This window comes from Camelus dromedarius, chromosome 23 (assembly GCF_036321535.1).
Source record: "Camelus dromedarius isolate mCamDro1 chromosome 23, mCamDro1.pat, whole genome shotgun sequence".
NCBI lineage: Eukaryota > Metazoa > Chordata > Mammalia > Artiodactyla > Camelidae > Camelus > Camelus dromedarius.
Window position 1 is genome coordinate 5,965,651 of NC_087458.1, and position 19,841 is coordinate 5,985,491.

Here is a 19,841-nt window from a genome sequence, read left to right on the forward strand (position 1 = left end):
ATAAACTGAAACCCAGGACAGAGTGCAGAAGGTATCCTTTCAGCCAAGAGTTGAGTTTACATGATTTGGAAACATGAAGTTTTCATTTTCCAAAGATAAATTATATTGAATATGCTTTTCAAACTCTCTTCTCCACTTAATTCTAACAGTCCCCCTTAAAAGGGCATATCTTTGAGTTGAGAATCACTTATGAATAGTTTCATCAATAAGTAGTTATTTAGATCCAAAACTGGGAAATGGGATTCTCAGCAAATTAAAGAGAATAGCAGAAGCAAGAAATTAAGAAAGAAATCTTTTTTTTTCTTTTTTTTTTACCTTAAACATCTCTAGGTTGGCTGCTTTGAGTCTTTCTTCCATTCGGGAGCTGGAACGGGGACTGGAAGCCTCATTATCAGACAAAACAATGATGTCTGGGGAGGGAGTTAGCCTTCCTCGGTCTGGCTCACTAGAAAAGAAAAGGAAAAATTAAGGTATTTCCAACAGTGACAGTTCATAGAAAAGTTAAGAAAACTTATTCTCTACACTGAACAAAAAAAATCCAAGGGAACTTAAGTCTGTCCTGATTCACCCAGAGAAAGACAGAGACACCCAAATCCTAAAATAAAGGAGACATCAAGATATTGAGTGACGATGAAACCTCAGCAAAAGTACTTTCCCATCTAAATTCCTTACATAGGATGTAGACAGAAAGATACTGATTGGCTTTAGAAATGCAAATTAAGAGATGAGTGTTTTTTATCACATTGATTTTAATCAAAATTCCAAATATCTTCCACACATCTCACTCTCCTTTGGGGTGTTTCATTACTTACACAAAAGCTCAAGAAGGAAAGGGTTAGCTTGACAAGGGAAGAAGGGCAAAGGCAGTAGAGCCTACTTGTCCAACCAAGGTACACATGACACGCTGCTAAGGAACCATTCATGATACTGATATAACAACATGGTACTGGCTATCTGAGGATTTACAACAGAGGAGGTTATGTGACAACTCTAGTGACAGTCTATCTTGTCAAGAGTAAAAGCAAAAGAAGGTACTGCTGTCAGTGGCTTGAGAGAATGGACAGTCCTAAATAAAATATCTGTAACTTCCTGGAGGACTGAAACTCTAAAAATAAATATATGGGACTTGCATGTACTTGCCAGAGTTCTACTTAACATCTTCCTTCAGAAGTAAACTATCTAGAAATGACTCTGAAATCTAAATCTTTCACACTGGCTCCCCCTATGCCCTATCTTATTTACTACACAACTCTAGTTTTGGTCTTTCTGGGACTAGCCTTAAAAGCATCATACTTGTCCCTCTAAAATAATGAAAAATAGCACTCACTGCTTAAGACCTGGAATAATAAGACTCCTGTAAATACTAACTGCATTAGGTTCCCGAAGCAATGACCATATCCTCTAATTCTCCTTTGATTTCTTAACTCAGAGATATCTTCTCAGATCCTATTTCTCTAAGATCTATAATGCAGTCAGGAGCACTGCAGGTCTGAAACAATGTGTTCTTAGGTCTTATTTAAACATGTAACTCAAAACCTTAACTGCAGATCTTTAGTCCTAAAAGCCTCTCTATCATTTCTCAGGGTTTCCTGTCTCAGGTGTTGTTGGGACTTAGATGCCTTCTGAACAAGGCACCCTGGATGGTGGGGATAGGCATTTAATTTCTCTACAGGGTAAAACTGAGTCACTAGAATCAACCAAATTTAGCTCAGGAAATAAAATAGGGAGAGAGAATGATAATGATGACTATCTTGGGAACTATTAAGTTTGTCTGGGTCGCTCTATAACCACTGGTCAGAGACACAGCAAGCTGAGAATGCAGAGCTATAGGAAAAAAAGCCACTAGAGGGAGAAAAGAACCTTTCATTCTCTAACCCCAAGTTCCAGGAATGTCTGAATTAATTTTGGGGGTGATTTTATTTATCATTTCTGTATTCCTTCAAGTCCCTCATCTCTAACACTAAAGTGCGTGAACAACTTTGAGGTCTGGTAGATTTCTACTTCTATTTGACACCCTAATGTTTACATCAACAGTCAGAAGCTCTTTCCATTCTGGTCCTGGCTGGATACATACATCACAGATTATTTCTAAGATATGGAATTCTTCCTTTCTCAATCAAATGAGTGCCACCTACTGCTTATGGATTGTCCAGCAACAGAATAGGGACAGACATTCCTGGATGGAGATTTTGAAACTGAGTGAGATTTATCAGGAAGTTGTATCTGAGGAAAACCTAAGCGGTATTTTTTTCCCAGATATAGTAAGACCCACATTAGATAGCTAGCACAGATAAGGAAAAGCCCAAGTCAAGATTCATTCCTCGATTTTTTCAAAAACTTGAAAAAAAAAATTGGGGGGTAGGGCATGGTAATTAGGTTTATTTATTTATTTTTTTAAACTGAGGTACTGGGGATTGAACCCAGGACCTCTTGCATGTTAAGCATGGGCTCTACCACTTGAACTATACCCTCCCCACCCTGATTTTTTTAAACACTTTTGACCTGGGATTCTAGCCTCACTTATTAAACTTTCCAGGGATAAAAATTATGTTGCTACTTTCCCAAACACATATGATTTACAATATTTGGTGTTCTTAAACATGAAACTCTACCTATTAGATATTATTAAAAGCCTGACTTGCTGCTGACATCACTTTGTGACTCAGACTGGCAGATTTCCAGAAACTATAAAATTCCTTATCTTTATCCAGGTAGTAAAAACAAAGCCGGAAGAGAACGAACTGCCATGTCTCACTAGCATTCCAAAACACAAGCAATGCTGGTTTCACATATACCTCATTTCACAGATATCATAACTTGTCCAACTGATGGCACACAGACAAAAAAAAAGATATTTAGGCAATTAGGCAATTATGACTATCATGTCAAGAGCCCTTCCTTCTCTCTACTTTTAAATTATCTCCTCCTTTTATCCATATCAAAGAAACCATTGTTCTCCATATAGAGCAATCTATCAATCTTGTTCACTCTTTTAAAAAGCTTGAGGATAAATGGAAGTAGCCGTCAGTATATCTGGTCTGGTGAAAGGGAAGAAGAGTGACAGGGCCAACAGGGCCTGTTTTCCATGCAGACTGGAGATCTAGATGGTTTACATCAAGCTTCTTTTCCTGTAGGCCATTAAAACAGTTCCCAGTTTCCAAAAGTTCATCCCTCTAATAAAACTAAACACAGTGGTATGGTTGTCAGGGTAGTCTTAATTTTCAACACAGAATTATCTGAGATATAGTACAATTCCAACAGCACTAATCAGACCTTACCAAAGAGTGTAACAATGATTCTATGAAAAATATATTCAATTTCAATTTGGGATGTGAGGAATCCAGCTAACATGCTTCCTCTTCTTTGTCCCCAGTGAAGTAGAATTAGACAGTTGCTCCAGAAGTGTAAGGGTGATTATGGGGCAAGCAGGTTACTCAGGTGCATTATCTCATTCACCCACTTTTTTTCTATAAAGGATCTAAGGATCAATCTACTTTCATAACATTCTGCTGACACTACCTACAGCTCCCAAGGATTTTTCTCTTCTTCCACGACCACTAGAGAATTATACCTGAAATTTCCTAAGGGTTTTTTCATGCTATTACCAAGAATGTTCCCCCATTGGGTGTAGTTTAAAAAAATAATCCTGGTACAATACTAATAAGTAAACATTAAAAGGCAGAGAAATAAACCAAGGTAAGATTTTAACATTCCTTCCTTTTGCCTTCTTTCATCATCAGTCCACCTTAAAGATCCTGCTTTGGATCACTCCTAGGACAAAGTCAGCAAGGTTAGGTGGAGGGCAACTGAACACTGAAGAGTAATTCTCATGTCTATTATCTGTCTCTGAACCATGAATAAACTAACTGTTCTTAAAACGAGCATTGTCTATACTGTGATTCACTATTCAGGTAGGCTCTACCCTCAGCCAGTTCTAGGTACCTCTTCTTATTGCGTTCTCCAGAGCTCCAAGTACTCAACCTTGACAAAGGCCTGTGAAAACGTGTGCATGTGTGAAAAAGAGAGAAAGAGCACAAGCTTGGGGGAGGGTATAGCTCAAGTGGTGGAGCGCATGCATAGCATGCACGAGGTCCTGAGTTCAATCCCCAGCACATCCATTAAAAAACTAACTAAATAAATAAACCTACTTACCTCTCCCTGCAAAAACAAACAAAAATTTTTTTAAAAAAAGCACAAGCTTAAGTGTACATGTACAAGTGAATGTGTATGCGTATGTGAGGGTTGGGACGAGTGGCACAACTCAAGTAAGAATACAAAGAATTGGCACATGAATTTCTTTGTTGACACAAGGAAAGACAGGCCACCCATGTTCTCTGATGTAATAAAAGCTGGGACTCCATAATAAACAGATCCTGAAACTCCTGGGATGATCTGAAGAAGACTTTTTCCCACCATTAAAATGGCCATAAGATTAGAGTGAAAGTGTACATTAACTTACTTCTAATGGGGTATCAACTCTATAGTGCCTCCTTTATCCAGAAATGGCCACTTTATCTTAAGGATAGTAATTACAATTTTCTGTATGCTAGTAAGCAAATTTTGGAGGCACCTAGCATCATTTGGAAATGCGAGGAATTCACGGTCAAGCCAAACAGCACAGGTATGTCTTCCTTCAAGAAGCTTTAGGATGAAAAATACCCTCCTCTCACTGGAATTCATTCCTTTTTCATAGGCTTAGTTTACGAGAACTAAGGAGGCAGCTGAACCAAGCCATACCTCCGTCTAGCACTCATATCCACAGGCTCATCATTGATGTTTTCTTTGCCTGGCCTTCCAGAAGTCCTGCTGTCTCCATGAGGCCTGAGATTCCCATTAAGTTTCTCTTCATAGCCCTTGACACCACTGCCATCCTGTTTGGTGGGCAAATCATGTGGCACCTCCAGATTTGCCAAATCCTTCCGTTTGAGCAGTGCCAACATTTTCAGACGTTCCATGGCCTCATGCCCCTCCATTTTGAGTCGCTTGGCCAGGACATCATCTCGCTCATCGGCTGGGTCCAAGCTCCGCTTCAACAGATTCAGGCGAAGAGCATCTTCTGTCATTCTATCCATTCTATGGAAAGAAAAATACAAGTGAGATCAGAATAAAGTCCCTTAAAAAGTCTATAAGAAAAAAGAGGATAGGGTGGTAAAGGTACTAAGAAGAATCACAGATATATATACATGGAAGTTCAAAATTAACTGAGCTAACATTCTACCCTGTATCTTCCTAGATGATCTATATTAAAGGAGATTTCGTCACTCAAGCTCAGCAGTGAAAGTAACATTCAAATGCTTTCCAGTCATCAAGGTCCCAACTGTATAGATGCTTGAAACCAAACACCATGCTCACCTGGATAGTCTATTAACAGTCTACAGCTCTCAAAAAAATAAACATTCTTTTATGACTGTTGGTTTGTACATGTATGCACAAAGTCAGATGCTTTGGTCTGAACTCTCATATCAAATTCTTCCCCTGGTAAAGACTCTTATGAATGGGAAGTTCTTCAGGTCACTCATGCATATCTTCAACTGGCCTCTTATTGATGGAGAAATATGAGAAAGATGAATTACATAAAGAACATCCAACAGGAACCTCAGTTGTCTAGATACAGCAAGGGTCAGAGGGACCCACCGTTATTGGCTCTTAATTCTATACAGATGCAGCTTTAATATCTTAGGATATTTGGCTTTGTTTAATGAAGAACTCAGGTGCTTAGGATGATAAGAAATAATATGTTATTTTCTCATATAGCAAAATTATTACAGGCAAGCTAGTTATCATTTTTCCTTCTCATTTTCACACTAACAAAATTTTTCACACTAACAAAATCTAGATGCAGAATTTCTTCAACACTTCTAAATCCAGGGTTGTCTTCCTAGTATGACAAAGTGGCACTGGAAAGAAAAAATTTTGAGTCACAGAAATACAGGATTAAACTGCTACTTACTTTTTACAAGGTCAAATATTTAATAAGTTACTTTACATCCCCAAGTCTCAATTTCATATGTAAAAGTGGACACTCAGAAGAGTCTCAACAAAACTTAATTCCTATATCCTAAGGAAATGACTTCCACACCTAAGACATGAGATCATGCTTGATAACTTGTAGACTCAAGAAGTAGGACAGAAGACTTCCAATGTTAACTGGTGTTCTTGCAAAGATAAATATGTATGTGCTTGAGGCATCTTCCTCTGGTGCAGAGTAAAGCAAGAGCTGTCTGATTCTCTGCTAGTTATAATGAAGAAAAAGAGTAACCAACAAAAGAATTTCCAACAAAAGGAAACAGACCTTTTGGAGACCAGAGAAAAGCTGTAACTCAGATCTCTGAATTTTCAAATAATGTTTCTTAATTCTTTCTTTTTTAAAGAACAGCTCTGTTGAAATATAATTCACATATCATTGTAAACTGACTACACTTCAATAAAAAAATTCACATATCACACAATTCACCTATTTAGAGTGCATAACTGAATGGTTTATAGTATGTTCACAGAGTTGTGCAACCATCACCACAATCAATATAAGAACATTTTCATAATCTCCTCCCTAAAAAAACCATGCCCCATTAGCAGTCACTCTCCCCAATATACTTTCTGTCTCTAAATTTGCCCATTCTGGACTTTTTATATAAATGAAATCATATAGTATGTGTTTTTTGTGACTGACTTCTTTCACTTAGCATTATGCTTTCAAGGTTCACTCATGTTATAGCATGTATCATATCCTTTATGGCCAAATGATATTCCATGGCATAGATATATAGTATTTTGTTTATTCACTTCTCAACTAATAGACATTTGGTTTTTCCTACTTTTTACTATTATGAATAATGCTGCTACTGAACTTTTATATACAAGTTACAAAACATATGGACATATGTTTTCAATTCTCTTGGGTATACACCTATGAGTAGAACTGCTGGGTCCTAAGGTAACCCTCTTTTTAACACTTTGAAGAATTGTTAGGCTGTTTTCCAAAGTGGTTGTGCCATTTTACATTACCACTAGCAGTGTATAAGGGTTCTAATTTCTCCATTTCCCCTTAATTCTCTCTTAACAGCTTCAAATCTGAATCATATTACAGCAGATATAAACATTCTTTAGCTACAGGTCCCTCAAAGATTTGTTATTTTGACATGTGTTACTTCTGAAGTGGTTTACCTTTGAAAAATACCCCCAGTTAAGAGTGACTGTAAAGTTGAATGCTACAGAACATCAAAAGTTAAGCCCTAACTTCACAGTAACAATGTCCTGGGTAACTCTATCAACACCTCATATTGAGAATGACTGAGAATACCATGGTGAGTTACAGAGGTTGAAAAGTTTGTCACTCAACTAATTATACACCTAGATGCAAAAAGTACTTCAGAAAAGTACACAGCAAGATATACAAATATCTATTAACACAGTACAGTGTTCCAAGTTCCAAGATACATTATATTCATGAGCACTGAAAATGTATGACAAAACGACAAAATTCAATAACCTGGAGCTAACTTGAGTTTGGGATGCCATCATCTTGGTTTTTTCAACTGAGTTTGATACAAATAGTTGAAATCAATTCAAATAAATTCCCTTTATTATACTCTGTCATAAACAGGTACACTGGAAGTTGGAAGAAGCCAGAGCCAGATATGTGAATGTCTGAGGTAAATAATCTTTCCCCATAGATGGCTTGAAAACTTTTGACCAATTTTCCTTGCCCACTCTTGACTTCACTATCTAAAAGGCACAACTTTATGTACTCAGAGCCATGCCTGTCTCAAAAGTCAATGAAATATGGATCAATCCTGAAAACAGCATGCTAAGTGAAATGTCAGACACAGAAGGACAAATATTTTATGGTTCCACTTATATGAGGTACGTAGAATAGGCATATTCACAGAGATAGAAAGTAGAATAGAGGCTGCCAGTGGCTGGGGGTGGAGAGAAGGTAATGAGGAGTTATTTAATGGGAACAGAGTCTCTGGGATGAAAAGAGAGTTCTCAAATGGATAGCAGTGATGGATGCACAACACTCTGAATGTATTTAAAGCTGAACTGTACACTTAAAAGTGGTTAAAATAGTAGATCTTATGTTATGTATATTTTGCCATAATAAGAAAAAAATCCAATGTAATTGAGACTGATTTTAAAAATGGGCACAAGAGATCTTTTTGGGGTGATGAAAATGTTCTAAAACTGGATTGTGGTGGTAAGTTGCACAACTCTGTAAATTTACTTTTAAAAAATTACTGAATCATACACTTACACTCCAATAACGTTGTAAAATTAGTATTCAATGTAAGTGTGTCACATAAAAATTCCTCTCCAAAAAAATAACACAAAAATTCTGTAAAATGAATGTTGCATGTTGCTTTTTAATGTCTAATCAAATTTTTCTGATTCTTCTAGGCTGCAAATAATAACAGCTAATATTTCTTAAGTACCTACCTAAAAGCCAAACATGCTACTAGGCACTATCATGTGTTCTTATTTAAATCTCCTCAACAAGTCACGTAAGTAAGTGATATTATCCCTACTTCAGAGGCAGAAAAAGTGTCAAATCAAGGATCCCAAGACTGTAAAGCTTTGGATTGTGAATCTGGAATTCCAACGCAGGTCTAGCTTACTTCAAAAATCTATTATATAGTACATCTCCTGGCTCAGAGCTAGATAATCTTAAGAAGCAGTGTTGTGTATTCATGTATTTGTACATGCATCCAATTCTTCCATCCCCCACAAATATTAAGTATATATTATGTGCCAAGTTCAGGGCTAGGTACTAAGAGTAAAGATTAAAAAAGACTAGGTCAACGTCTTTAACAATTTCATTTGATAGGAGACAGATGTGCATATAACTAAAGTAAGTACTTAGATGTTTACATGAACTCATTTTCTCTGCCTTCCCTATATTCTGCTTTTCTCCTTCCTATCTCAGTGAAGAGAAATCAATTCATCCAGAGGCAAAAGCCAGAAGCCTGAGAATCACCCTTGACTTTTCCAGACTCTTAAATCTAAGTCACCAAGTTCTATCAATTCTATTCTTTTCCTCTGAATGAAAAAATATATAGCCCTGGAGTGTTCCTGCTGGCAGCCACCTTGTGACCATGAGGGAAGGCAGCCTGCAGATAAAGCAGACACTGTACACAGCAGAGCATTTAAACAAAAGCTAATAACATAGCTGTGCCACCAGATCAGACTACTCTGAAGCTAGTGTCTGGATTCTTGCTACACAGGCCAATAAATTCCCTTAATGTTTAAGCCAGTATGAACTGTGTTTTCTGTTACCTAAACTGAAAATATCCTAAAGGATAACTGTCAGAAGTGCTGAAATGAAATCAAGATGGAGATATCCAATAAATAGGCAGATACATGGCATACAAACAAGAGAGCCAGAGTTCAGGCCAGAGTTAGAGATAAATATTTGAACAGGTAAAGGAGGTAATTAATGAATGAGGATGAGTGAAACTGCCCGGGGGGAGGGGGAAAAGTATATAGTCAGAAGGAAAAGGGTCAAATATAGAACCTTGGGCAATATCTACATTTAAGGATTGGTTGGTCAGAGAAAACTAAGAGTGACGAGGGGGAAACTAGGAAAGCATAACATGTCAATAAATTAAAGGAGAGTTTCAAGAAGAGTAGTTATTTGTGTCTAAGAATTACAGCAGAAGAAATGCAGGCAGCTTTAAATTTTCTAGGACTGTTGTAAAAAAACAAGAATGGTCAGATAGTAACACAGCTCTAGATTCATATTTGTCAAGTTTTTGACTCACTGTTACCCCCAAACCAAATTACAGGTCTGCAACAAAGACAGGATCTTGAGACCAAAGAGGATGAAGGGATAGAGAAGGTGAGCAAAGTGAATTAACATCTACTGAGTTGCCTGCTATTTACTAGGCAATGTATAAGGTCCTTTATATTTATTCCCCCATTTAATCATATTAGAGAATGATTTTAATTTCCAGCTAAGTCTGAAAACCTCCAATTCTCAAAAATGATGAAATTTAAACCTATATATAGTTATATAACATGACTTTTAAGTTTAAAGTAGCAATAGCCTAAAAGACTGTAAGATGGTTTTTATTTAATGAAGAGTTCCTAGTATTTATACTGAATGAGACAGCAGTCCTTACAAAGCAAAACAGTATTTCTTTAACACATAAAAAAAGTTTAAAAAAGTATTCTGGTTTCAAAATTCTAAGTAGGGATGTAAGGACTTTCTTTAAAAAAATACACCTTTCTCACAAATTCTAATAAGTGTTTACCTTCTTAAAGTCTAAAGACTTTTAAATGAATATTAATAAGTGAGGGAAATTATTTTCATTTCTGTTTCTACTATTTTTATTTAGTGATTTCTCTCCCTCTGACCCAGTCTTCCAAATGGTCAAAATACAGAGCTGAAGAGAATTTTAGTGTTGTACCCAATGAAGAGAGTGTGTTCTCTTTATTATGAAACATCTCAATCATGGATATAAGCATAGAGAATAATAAACAGAAAATATTTTATCTGTATTTAATTTTTATTCAATTTTTAAACTTTGAGGTAATTGTAGACTCATATAAAATTTTAAGAAATAATACAGAAAGATTCCATATATCCTTTACCTAGTTTCCCTCAATGTTAACATCTTGCAAAACTATAAGATATCACAACCAAATTATCAACACTGACATAATCTACAGATTTTATCCAGATTTCCCCAGTTATACTTGTATTCATTTCTGCTAGTTCTATACAATTTTATCACATTCATAGGATCATGTATCCACCATGGTCAAGACAGAACAATTCCATCACCTCAAGGATCCCTCATGTTGCCCTTTATAACCACATTTACCTTATTTCCCCACCATCCCCAGCCACCACAAATCCTGGTGAATCTGTTTTCCATATTTAAACTTTTATCTTTTCAAAAATATTATATAATTGAAATCATCCAGTACTTTGGGACTGGCTTTTTTCATTCAGTGTAATTCTCCTGGAATTCATTCAAGTTGTTGCATATACCAATAGTTTGTTCCTTTTTTACTGCTGAGTAGTAGTCCATGGTATGGATGTACCACATTTACTTACCCACTGAAGGACAGCTGAGTTGTTCTTAGGTTTTTTAGAAAACAGTTATTTATTTATTAATTAAATAAGGCTGCTATGAACATTCATATACAAGTTTTTGTAGGAGCGTAAGTTTTCATTTATCTGGGATAAATGCTCAAGAATGTGACTGCTGAGTCATATGGCAAATGAATATTTCATTTTATAAGAAACTGCTAATCTATTTTCCAGAGTAGCTGTACCACCACATATTCCCACAATGCTTGAGAAGTTCAGTTTCTTCATATTCTGGCTAGTATCTGGTGTTGTCATTATATTTTAGTTAAGCATTCTGATAGGTATATAGTGATATTTCACTGTGGTTTTAATTTACATTTCCCTAATGGTTAATGATATTAAACATTTTTTATGTGCTTTTATTTGCCATTTGTAAATCCTCTTTTGTGGAACTTCCGTTCATGTCTTTTGCCCATTTTCTAACTGAATTGTTTGAGAGTTTTGTTTTTTCAGTTGTGTTTTGAAAGTTCTTTACATATTCTAGATACTAGCCATTTGTCATATATATGACTTCCTATTTTTAGTGAATTAAACATCACAGATAGTTGAAGCACCCCATGTAACCTCACCCCCAAACCATTCTCTACCCTCTTCTTCCCTCCCCAGAGAAAGGCATTATGATGGATTTGTTATCATTCTACTACACACATACGTATCCATAAATAATATATAGTATAGTTTGTGTTTTTATAAATTATATTTTTAAAAGTTGCTCTTGAATATATCTTTTCATTTTGCTTTTCAATATTTCATTTTTTAATATTTAAAATTTATCCAAGTAAATGCACAAAGCTCCAGTTCATTTAACTGCTGTGTAGAACTCCACAGCAAAAATATATGATTTAGTAATCCATTCTCCAGTTCACACTAAGGATCAATTTGTTGATGTTAAGGATGCTGTGAATTCCACTTCTGGCCAAGATGGTGTCAAACAGGCCAAATTTACCACCCCCCAACTAAAAAACAAAAAACCTCCAAAAAAAATACATGAAACAAGAGTTTTCAAGATGCTGGACATCAGGCAACAAAGGACAGTGATATCAGAGGGACAACAAACAAACGAGGTGAACTCTACAGCTGCACTCATTTATTGCCAAAAGAGTGTTTCTGGGACATGATGTGGTCAGGGGGAAATGAGGTAGAGCCAGGCAGACTCTTGAGTTGAAGAGATGGAGATGAGAGTAAAAGGGTATAGAGAGACAAAGGCAACTAGATTTCAAAAAGGACAAAGTATCATAGAAGTAACAGCTGCAGAAAAATGGTTATCATAAAAAAGACAGATAGCACTGAATGTGTAGAGAAACTGGAAACTTCATACACTGCTGGAAGGAATGTAAAATGGTACAATCACTCTGGAAAAGAGTTGGCAGTTCCTTACAAAGTTAAACATAGAGTCACTATATGACTCAGCAATTCCATTGCTAGGTATACACCCAAGAGAACTAAAAACATTATCTCCACACAAAATCTGTACAAGAGTGCTCACAGCAGCATTATTCATAATAGCCAAAAAGATGAAACCAAACATCCATCAACTGATGAACAGATAAACAAAATGTGGTATATCCATACAATGCAGTATTATACTGCCATAAAAAGGAATGATGTGTTGATACGTGTACAACATAGATGAAACTCAAAAAGCATTATGCTAAGTAAAGGAAGCCAGTCACAAAAAGCCTTATATTATATGATTCCATTTATATGAAAAGTCCCAAAATAGGCAATCTATGGAAACAGAAAGTAGACAGCGGTTGCCTAGGGCTGAGGAGAGGGGCAAAATAGTGAATGACTGCTAATGGGTATGGGGGTTCTTTTTGGAGTGATGAAATAGTTCTAATCTAGGATTGTGGTGACAGATGCACAACTCTGTGACTAAAACCACAAAACTGTACACTCTAAAAAGGTGAATTTTATGGTTATGTGAAATATATCTCAATAAAAGTTTAAAAATACAATGAATGATCTTAAGAGCAGATTAGATATAGGAAAAAAGGCTAGTGAACCAGAAGACATAGCAATAAAAACTCTAAAATCAAACAAAGATAGAAAAAAGAAAAAATAAGAAGAGCTTCAGGGGACTGGGAAACAACTTTAAGCAGCCTAGTATACAGATAATTGGAGTTCCTCAAAGAAAGGAGAAAGATGAAGTGAGAAAAAATATATGAAGAAATAATGGCCAAAATGAATGAAAACCATAAACCTATAAATCCAAGAACCCCAACAAACCCCAAACACAAGAAACATGAAAACTGTACCGAGAAACATCATAATCAAGGTGCTCAAACCTACTATAAAATCTTAAAAGCAGCCAAAGTGGGAGGGGAAAAGACATCATATGTAAAGATAAATTAGATTTCTTGTTGGAAACAATGTAAAAGAGATGACAGCAACACCTTTAAAATATTGAAAGAAAAAAATCTGACAATCTAAAATACCACACCTGTCAAAAAATGTCTTTTAAAAACAAAGATGAAATAAAAACCTTTCAGTTATTTTAAATTTCTTTATCAATCTTCTCCTTTACAATTTATATTTATTTGCAGATTAAAAGTTCCCCTAATTAATGATCTCAAAGCTTACTTTGTCTGTTATTCATACGGAGACATAACTTTCTGGTCAATATTTGCCTGGAACATCTTTTTCCATTCGTAATGTCAATTTCTTTGACAGTATTTACCTGAAACTGTTTTTCCATTCAATCTGATAATCTGTTTCTTTATCTAGTTTAGCCCATTTATATCTATCATGATTCCTAATATATTTGGTTTTATTTCTACCAGCTTCTGTTCTTTTATTCCTTTTGTTGACTGGATTTAAGTTTTCTTTATTCATTTTTCTCTTTTATTTCAGTCTTAATTTTTTTTTAGCTCCTATCAAACTAGTCATTAGAGCATTATATATAGTCAAAGCTAGTTTAGATTTACCCACATTTTTTCCCCTGCCATTCCTACTGTATTCAGTTCTTTCTTCCCAATGCATATCCTTTATGTTCTTTTAATATAATACTTAAATGGTAAACTTGCTCATGTCTGCCTAAAAATGTTTTCATTTCATCCTCTAAAAACAGCATATAGTTCTAGCTGACTTATTTTCTCTCCATACTTTGAAAATATTATTTCCTTGGTATCTTGTTGTTGAGAAGTTTTAAGTATAATTTTCATTCCTTTGCAGTAATCTGTTTTTTCCTCTCTGGTTGCTTTCATAAGTTATTTGTCTTTATTTATTTATTTATTTTTTGGCAGGGGGAGGTAATTATAAGTTCTTTGTCTTTGATGTTCTACAAAACTATAGTATCATTAATGTGTTTAGTTTTATTTATCCTTTCAGAATTCACTGTTTATTCCTCAAGTTGAAGAAACATACATTAAGCAATTTTAGAAAATTCTTGGCCATTATTTCTTTGAATATTGCTACTCTTTCCATTTTCTCAATTCTATCCTAGAACCCCTGTAAGAGGTATCCTGGACCATTCCATTCTGGTCTCCATGTCTCAGTCTTTTTTTTTTTTTTTGTATTTTCCATTTCTTTGTATCTCTATGATGCATTTTGCATAATTTCCTATTGCTCTTTATTCTCTCTTCAGTTATGTTGAATACACTGTTGAAAAAACACATCTGGTTGTTCTCTCTTCTGAGACGGACCGCACTCTGTCTATGCAGCATGTAACTCTGTAAATAAATCTACCTTCATTCAAAAAAAAAAATCTACTGAGATTTCACTGATATACTGAAGAACAGATAAACCTTGGATGTCTATTAGAATCATCCGAGGAAATATATACATTAAAAAAAATTCATACCATAGGTCCCACTCCTAAAGATTGATTTAAGTTGTCTGCCATGGGACTCAAGCCTCATACTTTAATGAATTCCCCAAATGATTCCATTATTCAGCCAATGTTGAGAATCATCCCATTTTCATATTAACTTGGTATATTATTTCTCACCTTGAGAAAAATCTTCCTATGACCTCCTGTCCTATTCCATTTACTGCCCCATTTCCCTGTGCACTCTACAGCAAAAGTCCTCAAAAGTGCTATTTATGCTGTCTCCACTTTCTCTATTTTCCTCTTGAAACTACTTCAGCTAAGAATTTGTCCCCATTAATATAAAGAGACCATCTTTTTCCACATCACTAATTAACTTCATGTTGCCATATCCAATAGCTTTTTTAAAAAAATCAGTTCTCATTTTACTTGAACTTTCAGCAGCATTTAACTAAATCAACATTCCTTCCTTTAAATACTTTCTTCACTTGGCCTTCAAGACTTCACACATCTGGGGTTCTCATCCTATATTCATGACCCATGTATTCTTTCTTATTTTTACTGACATAATTGACATACAATATTATATTAGTTTCAGATGTACATAATTATTGATATTTGAATATACTCTGAAGTAATCACCACAGTAAGTCTAGTTAACATGCATCACCATACAGAGTAACACATTTTTTTTCTTGGGATGAGAACTTTTAAGATCTACTCTCTCAGTAACTTTCAAATACACCCAACAGTATTATTAAAAGAATGAAAGACTGCCATTTGCAGCAACATGGATGGACTCAGAGAATATTATACTTAATTAAATCAGAGAAAGACAAATACTATATGACATCACTTATATGTGGAACCTAAAGAATAATACAAATGAATCTATATACAAAAAAAAGAAACAGACTCACAGACATAGAAAACAAACTTATAGTTACCAAAGGGGAAGGGAAAGGAAACATTAGGAGTATGGAATCAACAGATACAAACTACTATACATAAAACAGATAAGCAACAAGGATTTACTATATAGTACAGGGAACAATATTCAATATCTTATAATAACCTATAATGGAAAATAATCTGAAAATATATATATAACTGAATCACTTTGCTATACACTTGAAACTAACACAATATTATATATCAACTATACTTCAATTTTTTAAAAAAGTATTATTAACTATAGTCACCATGCTGTACATCTTTGTGATTTACTTATTTTATAACTGGAAGTTTGAACTTTTTGATCACCTTTAGCCATTTTGCCCTGTCCCCCCAACACCTTGGCAACCACCAATCCATCCTCTGTATCTATGAGTTTAGGTTTTTTGTTTTGTTTTGTTTAGATTCAACATATAAGTGAGATCATACTGTATTTGTCTTTCTCTGTCTGACTTATTTCACTTAGGATAAAGTCCTCAAGGGTCCATCTGTGTTGTCACAAATGGCAAGATTTCCTTCTTTTTTTTTTATGGCTAATAATTCCATTGTATGTGTGTGTGTATGTGTGCATGCACACACATGCATACACATATATATCACATTTTCTTTATCCATTCATCCACCAATGGACACTCTTGTTGCTTCTAGGTCTTGGCTATTGTAAATACGACTGCAAAGAACAGGGGGGTACGTTATCTATTCAAGTTAGTGTTTTCTTGTCTTCAGATAAAAACCCAGAAGTGGAATTGCTGGATCACTTGGTGGTTCTAGTTTTAATTTTTTTTAGGAATCTCCACATTGTTTTTCATAGTGGCTACACCATTTTACACTCCCACCAACAGTGCACAAGGATTCCTTTTTCTCCATCCTCACCAACACTATAATTTATTACTGTCTTTTTGATAATAGCCATTCTAACAAGTGTGAGTTATATCTCAGGGGATTTGCACTCCCCTGATAATCAGTGATGCTGAGCACCTCTTCATGTACCTGTTAGCCATCTGTATGTCTTCATGACCATTTATTCTTACTCTCCTTCACTAGTTTCTACTCATCTTCCTAATTCTAACTGTAAGCATGCCCTTGGACTCAATCTTGTACCTTTTCTTTATTTGTACTCACTCCCTACATAATCTCACACATTCCTATGGCTTTAAAGAGCATCTAAATGCTAATTCCCAAATATATATTCCTAGAATTCATCTCTCCTCTAAAATTCTCTTTATATATTCAACTGCCTAATTAACATCTTCATTTGGATGTCACTTTATGAACAGACATTTTATGAACTTATGCCCAAAACTGAATTGCTGAACTCCCTAAATGAAAACTTTCTCTTCTCCTAGTGTTTCCCACCTCAGTAAACACCACCATCTAACCAATTGCCAAACCAAACACTTAGGAGCCATTCTTGGTTCCTTTTTCTCACACCCAACATGCATTCCATCTGTGAATTCTGTCAGCACTACTTTTCAAATATATTTCAAATCTGACCCTTTATCACCACTTTCATATTATTCTAGTCCAAGCTATTGTCATCTCCTGCCCAGACCACAGTAATTTTTGTTAACTCTGTTTTTGCTCTTGCTCCTCTTCAGTCTATGTTCCATAGAAAAACCAGAATGATCTTTCTAATACTAAGTGAGATTATATCATTCCTCTGTTTAAAATGCTTTAATGGCATCTGTGGTGGTTTACAAACAAAGTCCCCCTCCAAATTCTCTGACATACCTCACATAATGAGGGTGTGCGTATGGGGGTGTCTATGTTCCCTTCCCTTGTATCTGGGTGGATTTATGACTGCTTCAACCAGTAGAGTACAGCAGAAGTGATGCTCGATGACTTCTGCCAGTGGGTCATAAAAAGCAATGCAGTCTCTTATTCCCTGGAACACTCAGGTCTGGAGCCCTGGAGTGCTTTCTGAGAGGTACAACTAGGCTGAGGCTGCCATGCTGTGAGGAAGCAAAGCCTCAGTGAGAGGTCACATGTAGACACTTCAGTTGGTGGGCCTACTCTCAGCCCAGGCACCAGTCATGTAAGTGATGATTCTTGCCCCCCACTAACAAGTCTTCCCCATTTTTGCATCTTCCCAGCTACAGTCTCAAGACACTGTAGAGCAGAAATAAACCATCATTGCTGTACCCAATTTAAATGAATTCCTGACCCACAGAATCTAAGAGCATTAATAAAACAGTTGTTTTAAGTTACTAAGTTTTGGAATAACTAATTTGTTATACAGCAATATAACCAGAACAGCATTCCAAGTCTTTATCATAGTCTATAAGGTCCCACATAATTTGGTCCACTACTGTTTCTCTTTGACTTTATATCTCGTACTACCCTCCCATCACTCCCTTTCTAGTCAGTTTAGTTTCCTTGTTTCCCCCTGATAGCCAAGTGGCTTACTTTCTTATTTTCTTCTTATGTCAGAGAACGTTTTCCTAATGCATCTGTTACGGAAAACAAAAAAACACAGCATCTTCCATCATTACTCTGTCACCCTCTTACAATGCTTTTTTCCTATTCTTGGTAATTATGACTACCTGGCATATTATGTTTATATCTGTTGGTCTGTTCCCCACCCAGTAAAATGTAAGCTTCTTGGGACAGGTTTTTTGTTTTGTTTTTTCCTATTTCATTCAGTACCTGGCCCATAATATGTACTAGATAAATACCTGCTGAATAGAAGACCACAATCTGCATTTTTTTGATATTCTATTTACTTTTTTTTCAAATCTGTTTCCTCCAAAGTATATTTTCTTATTTCAAGTCTTTGTATTTAATAGTTTAAATATACTTATTTTATGGACTATAGTCAATGGATCCATTACCTGAAGTTTTCAGTTTCTGCTGCAGGTTATATCTGTGACTCTTGTTGATGGTAAATGACTGTTTTCTTGTGCTTTTTGTCAATTTTTTAAGGGTACCTTGTCTTTATTGAGACTTTATCTGTAGGAATCCTGTGTGGTTTGGATTGTCAACCTGTTCCTCCAGAGTAGTTTTTCATGTACTTCTGCCAGTTACCCCAAGGGTATAAAGTATTCTGAATAATTTTTCTTATATTTATTTCTCAGTTTAGGGATCTCAGACAAAAATAATTTAAACTCATATGAGAGTAGGCTCATACTTCAATTTTCAGGGGGTATTCCTACCGACCCCTAGTCAGAGCCCAAGCTGAGACAGAAAAGTTTTCTTGTTTCCTTCAACTAGGGGATGGAATTTTTTATGGTCACCTCCTTTCCCTGAGCATGAGCGTTTAAGGTTCCTGGCTTTAGGGGATTTAAAGGGATTCTCACCTCCAACTCTGTTCCATACTGCCCTACAGCTTTGTTTCTTGGACCCCTCATGAGCATTAAAACCAAGTCTTTCAGTTACTGAAAGTAGAAAAGCCCCCAGAACTGTCACAGCTTTAAGTCACGTGCACACAGCTCATTTTCAGTTCCCTTTTCATTTGTGTGGTCACTGAGAATCTTCCTTACTTCTTTCAGACTCAGCTATGCATTTAAAAGGAAGCTTGTTTAAAAATAAAAAATTTTAAAGTTTGTTTTATTTTACCCGGTATCACTAGCTGTTCTGAAATGGAATTGCAAAGGGTTTTAATGTTATATGGTCTGTCACACTCCAAAGCCAAAAATGATGGTCTAGAAGAGGGAGAGTATAGCTCAAAGTGGTAGAGTGCATGCTTAGCATGTATGAGGTCCTGGGTTCAATCCCCAGTACCTCCTCCAAAAAAAGTAAATAAATAAATAAACCTAATTATACCCCCCAAAAAAACCAAAACTAAAAAGAAATCTAAAAAAATTTTTTTTTAAATGATGGTCTGGAAGTTAAAATTTTATTTTCATAGTAACTACTTCAGTATCCTTTCAGAGCAGATAGGCCTCCCAGCTTCTAATAAACAAAACACTACCACATACTACTAACTGCAAAGGGAATATACCTTAACATACCTTAACAATAGAGAGATCTTGCTGTCATCTTAACCCAGGGATAAAACTTAGCAATGTAAACAGTAAGACAATC

The 19,841-nt window shown here is 35.6% G+C and overlaps 1 protein-coding gene across 4 annotated transcripts in view; it reads right to left on the bottom strand.

The window, feature by feature from the left end:
• GATAD2B (GATA zinc finger domain containing 2B) overlaps positions 1 to 19,841 on the bottom strand; it is a 67,923-nt gene that overhangs the window by 6,418 nt on the left and 41,664 nt on the right. For all 4 annotated transcript variants that reach the window (XM_031436247.2, XM_064477776.1, XM_064477778.1 and 1 more), the window contains exons 2-3: positions 4,738 to 5,073; positions 316 to 445 (exon numbers count right to left, since the gene is read on the bottom strand). In XM_031436247.2, coding sequence (XP_031292107.1) covers positions 316 to 445; positions 4,738 to 5,072 — 465 coding nt within the window. In that variant the 5' untranslated portion in view covers position 5,073. The remainder of the gene's footprint in view (positions 1 to 315; positions 446 to 4,737; positions 5,074 to 19,841) is intronic.